Source organism: Pleurodeles waltl, chromosome 12 (genome assembly GCF_031143425.1).
Source record: "Pleurodeles waltl isolate 20211129_DDA chromosome 12, aPleWal1.hap1.20221129, whole genome shotgun sequence".
In the NCBI taxonomy this organism is placed as follows: domain Eukaryota; kingdom Metazoa; phylum Chordata; class Amphibia; order Caudata; family Salamandridae; genus Pleurodeles; species Pleurodeles waltl.
In genome coordinates, this window is record NC_090451.1 from 672114134 (window position 1) to 672120133 (window position 6000).

General features: G+C 42.6%; 1 protein-coding gene across 1 annotated transcript in view; it reads right to left on the reverse strand.

Annotated features, from left to right (window-relative positions):
• LOC138268687 (very low-density lipoprotein receptor-like) overlaps window positions 1-5319 on the reverse strand; it is a 47129-nt gene extending 41810 nt beyond the window's left edge. Inside the window, exon 1 of the mRNA XM_069218591.1 lies at window positions 5172-5319. Within this exon, the coding sequence (XP_069074692.1) occupies window positions 5172-5229 (58 nt within the window). The 5' untranslated portion in view covers window positions 5230-5319. The remainder of the gene's footprint in view (window positions 1-5171) is intronic.
• Window positions 5320-6000: the final 681 nt, after the last annotated feature.

The following is a 6000-nucleotide window of genomic DNA, read 5'->3' on the forward strand; positions in this document are numbered from 1 at the left end:
ACATAGAAGAATATAAGAAAAGCCACATATTTCCTCTGGCGGGCAGGCACCCTTAGGATAGTCATAATCCTGTCACGAATGATGATTTCTACTTAACTTTTTTGCTTGATAATTGCAGAATCTGACGCATCGTTTCAGATTCCCAAAGCCACAAAACATAATTTTGCAGGTAAACACAAATGCATTACTAGTACATGTGAGTGTTAAAAAACTAGGCGTGTCAATGTTTTAAATATGTTTAAACGGAGGAGCGAGGAGAAATTATCACATATGTTCTGCAAGCCCCTGGATCTTCTGATGGATGGCGGGCCTCTCATCTGATCTGCTGCCCCCCTCATGCTTTTATGGTGCAATAGGAGGTTACGAAGTTGGCATCACTCTGCCACCCTCTGGTGGAAACCAATTCCCCAGGCTAATAAACATTTCTCCTATTGGGCCTGTGGAACTTGGAGAGACAGGATTTGTACAAATATTGAGGCAGAAACACAAACTTGGGATGTTGGCCCGAATTAGAGACTGCACAACTACTAGATATATCTGTGTAACTAATTTCCCTGCTTTACCTCTTTTGGAATTGATACAATGAGCAAACAATTGTCAAGACTATGTGATACACCTGGTTTCCCTTAGTCCAAACTTACTACATGGTTGTGAGTCTCCCGAACGAAACTTATCGGTTTGAATTAATATAAAAGAACAACAGCTTCACTCCTGGTGGTAATTGTAACGCCGAGAACATATATGCATATCACGGATATCCATATATCATTGCGGGGGGGATGCGTTTTTTTTCTACCCTGCTGAATGAGAACACTTTGTTCTACTACGGAACTCTACAATCCATTCTAGTCAGTGTGTGCTAGGAACAGGTTGAGAGGATTTAACCTCGTCTCTATAAAGTCCACCCTCTCTCATTTAAAGGGAGTGTGTGCTAGTGTCTTGAATTTCACAGCTTTGCAGTTAAGGGATGGGCTGACATTCACTTGCATCGGTTTATGAGTAGCAATGCCTGGCTTGCCTACTAAATTTTCTAACATGTTTCGCCCCACACACGTGCACATCTCTCAAACTGTCAGTCCACAGACATTCAAAAGTGGTTGCTTCAATTTGATTTTTTTTCCTAAAATGCAATAAACATAATGAATGATTTGGAGGGATCACAATAATTGTTTTTAACCAAAACAAATTCAACGTGATATGCACCACTTGAGAACTATGGGCTCTCAAAAAAGTCAGTTGACCTCAAACATTCAGGCCCCCTCCTCCATTTGTTATACACACACACACCCTTTTAAAAATCTACTTTAAGAATATTTTGTAATAAATGTGAATATGAAAGGGACACAAATGACACTGAACATTAAGCGACAAATGGCAAAACAGTTATGGGAAACCACTAGACTTCCCCCTCAGAAAATTCACACTCCTGTATACATCAACACAGACACACACAACACCAATTCCGAAATGACTTGTGCCTCATCACCCGCTCCCTCGCCAAACATGCTATTGAAATCTGGGACGTTTCACATGACCTCTTACAGGACCTACTCTTTCTCACAGAGACCTGGCTCAGACTTACATCAGCCTCCCATATTGCAACAGCTATCACCCCGGGATACAATCTCACCACAGAGGACCAACAAACCTGGAGAAGGAATCGCAATCATCTACAAAGGAGACATCTGCTACTCCCGCACCAAAGCCAACACATGCAACAAACTGGAAAACCTGGGATTCAATCTTAGTCATCCTGGCTGGAGCTCTGCTCTACCAACCACCTTGACAAATGCAGAATTCAGAAACTCTATCACAGAAATAGTTGCCCGCTTTATACTCAACTACAACCATGTCATCTTAGTAGGCAGCCTCAATTTTCACCTTGAAGACCGCTCTGACCCCAACGCCATCAGTATATTGGATAGTCTGTCACAAAGAGTGAAACATCCCACACACCTGCTAAGCTAGACCCCATCTTCGCCAACTTTGAGAACATCTCAGTGGACAACCCACAACTGTCATCCGGACCGATCAGTCGCACTTCTTCTTAAACCTAAACTTCAACCACCAATGCCCCAAGACCACCACGTACAACTGGAACACTATTGTCAAATAAACCTGGTCCACAGAACTGCAACACCACTGCCGACTGCAACAAGGTGACCTCATTTGTGCCATTTCTAAATGAATTCTCTGACTAGCTTCCTATGCAGATGTCCTGGCACTTCTACAGAGTACGTTTGCCACAAAAACCACACCTCTAGCAAGCTGCTACAAAGACTTCCTTTGATGCACGAAGTAACACCACAAGCAGCTCCAGTGCAAATGAAGACTCTCCCACAACATCCTTGACAACCAAACTGTCAAATCATCCCTCCGGCTATACCACCAATGATTCAATACCACATATAAAGCAGACCTCACAGAACAGAGAGAATACTGCAACAACAGCTCAAAGGTAATCATCTGGACTGTAAAGGCATTCAGCACAGCCCTTCAATGGATCAAATACGTCCTCACAGGACACGTGCATAAAGTCTCCCTAGCCACCAACACCACGGAACCAACTGAGCTTATATGTGAGTCTCCCAGGGATCTTCATGGCCAGGGATATTCAATACCTAGATGGCCCCATTTACCAACATTTTGTGATCATGTGGAATAAGCATCATCTCATAGGCTGACTACACAAGATTCATCCTCACCCTCTCCAAGGTCACCACCAGCACTCAAGCAAAGTTTGTCGGGTGCATGTCAAGTCACCCAAGCACTCATCACCAGCACGCTGCACTTCAGAAAAGCACTCTGTGTTGGGGCCATCATCCAGCTCACCGTGCCACTCCAGATCAGTCAGAAAAAAAGCAACCAGACACACACAAAACCTCGCTGAACACATCCATGTCTCCTTCAACTTAAGTCACTTTCGCTGGCTCACCATACACAAATGGGCTCTGTTCGAACTACTCCCACACATCTACCATGGATCATCTCTATCTGTTATGAAAAAACTACAACGTATCCAGAATTCCGCAGCCAGGCTACTACTACATATAAAGCCGCAAGCCCACATCTCCCCTGCCTTGAGAGCACTACACTGGTTACCCGTTGCCAGAAGATGCACTTTCAAGCTGCTTTGTATCACCCACAAAGCTATACATGGAACAGGACCGCTTTTTATCAGAAAGAAAATTACCAAATACATCCAACAAAGAACCCTCCGCTCAAGACTGGCACCCCGCCTTAGAACACCACCATACAAGAAAAAGACTGTAGGTGGTACATCCTTCTCCGTCCAAGCAGCCAAACTATGGAATTCATTACCCCCAACTATAAGAGCCACTGATAACTTTCTTGTCTTCAGAAAATTACTCAAGAGTTGGCTCTTTCCTTCATAACCACCTTTTTCAAACAACTATGAACTGCATATGCCTATGTGGATAAATATTTTTTTCAGATTATATGTATATTTCTATTTATTTATAGTTTCTTTGGAAAATATGTATTGCTACTGTCATAACAATAAAATACACACACACTCTTTAAACCTGTCTGACTAAGTATTTTTTTTACCCATGATTCTAATTATGTATTGTATGTGCATATGTGTGTGTATTCATGTGTGTGTATGTGCATATATATATATATATATATATATATGTGTGTATGTATGTGTATATGTTGTTTCTGTGCTTGGCATGTCCGTGGATCATTGCATGGCTCCTGGTTTTGGGTTGTTATACTAGATATCTATGAATTCCTGCTCTCATCTTATCACACTTATCTACTCATCACTCTTATGTCATGTCTCTATCAAACTATCCTCCATTCTCACTCTGACTCATCCCAAATCCCTTCTACCACTTTCATCTCCTAAATATCTCTGCCTAAGCTCTTCCCTCCACCTCCACATCTAACTCACCAAACCTCACTCTACCTCTGTGACCTCCCACACAACCCTACTAAATTCATCTCACCCTGCTACTATGCTCTCCCTAATCCTTCCACATACTCTTCCCCCTCCGCCCCCCTTTATTCATCCCAAGCCTTTGGGTTGAGTAAATGAAGGATATACTCCCAATTAACACTTCTGGATTTCTTTCCTCCTCCACCCCTCCATTACTCCAGTCAATCTAACTAACAAACTCTCATATCCGCGGCTCAAATTAACTCATTATAATACTAAAACTGTACTCATTATTAAACAATACTAATCCATCACTAATTCTTGTTGGGTTCCGGAGTAGCGTGCTACTCATCAAAAAGCACTTCGACGCCTCGTCAGAGGTAGTAAGCGCTATATAAATACGATTACAATACAATTACAATACAATACATACAAAGCACTACGCTACTTAGGCCCCACCTACCTGAACAGCCTCATCATCTTGCACACACCCATCAGACACCTCCTCTCAGCTAACCTCCTGCTCACCACCGCCCTACACATTCGGAGAGTACGCAGTCGTATCTTTGCATACTTAGATCCTAAAGCCTGTAACTGACCTTACCTCTGCATTGAGCCACCAGCTCTAATCTACAATTCAGAAAAATGCAGAGTGTGGCTTTTCAAATAGAGCCTTGTCAGGGAAGCAGCACCCACCCCTCCCCTACCACTTATTTTCACCGGGGTACCCTCCTGGGTGATATGACGCATTACAAGCACACTTAGCATATCATAACAAACCTGCCAATACAAGTCTTTACAAAATGCATGTTTCCACGAAAATAATAAAAAGTGTCAACCTTATCCTCCACTCAAACGATGTGAATGTTTGGTAACCCTTGCCATGTGAGGCAACTTCAAACCCAAAATAACTTTGTATTCTCTTTACATTATGGGGTGCAGAGTGACACAATTAAACGTGCTTAAATGCCAAGACCAGCTGAAGGAGTCAATACATACAATGAGTGCTTTAAATGGGCAGGTACCATAAGGGAACGGAGTGTCTGCAGTAGTTTAATTTGCAAGGGAGCGTACTTGCACTTCTCAACACTGCTACAATACATTTAATAGGAGACTACCTGCAGACGCAAACAGCTACTCTAAATAGTGAGCGCCTGCACTTCTATGCTTTTAATTTAAAGTAACGTATTAAACCCAAGGGGCACATGTCAATATGCAGAATGAAATAGCCTCCTCCCCGAGGTCACGGGGACGAAGCAGTACTTACCTTGCACCAACCGCATCACCAAAAAAAGCACGAGTCCGGGCTGCACGAGCCTGCACATGGTGCACACAATACAGCATGGAGTAGGACAGCTGCAGGCACAGCGCGTGGACAGACACGAGAGTCATTGGATTGGGAAGGACAAGCCTCCTTGGAAATGAAAGAGAGACTGGTGGATAGGCGCCGAAAAACACACCCATTAGAAGCCAGAACGGGGTCGGCCATCTTGAAAGGGAGTTCTTATACCTGTTGGTAATATCAACTTGGGTAGGAAAATACAGCTCTACGCCGCCTGCAATCTGCAAACTAAAGAAAATGAATAATAATGAAATCCAAATGTAGCCTGAACAAGTCTGTAGCTGCACATTTTAACGACGGTTTATTTTGATTTATTGTGTATATGGATGCCTAATGTAGGATGAATACTTTCAAAATTGTACTCTTTATTCTAATAGCTTGTATACAAGCGCACTTTATTAGGCGGAAGCTTCCAACGTGCTGACCTGCAGGAGAGCTCCATTTATATCGTTACCATTACTGGTCCGCGACCCGCGTTCATCCACAATTTTGACCTCCACCAAAGGAGGATGCCGTAAAACTATAATTCCTGGTTTTATTGGCAGGCGCACAATTTTTGATATACAACTTAGATTTATTTCAGCTCTCCAAATCAAAACAATTCAATGTAGAAAATTAAGATATTTTTTTACTACCTCCCATTACTCTATCAACTATTAGCATACTGACTCAAATACAGTTTACCAACTTTTTTTTTTTTTTTTTACTAAAGTGCCCCAACGCGGCCCCTGGAGCTGACATGTTGCACATTGGT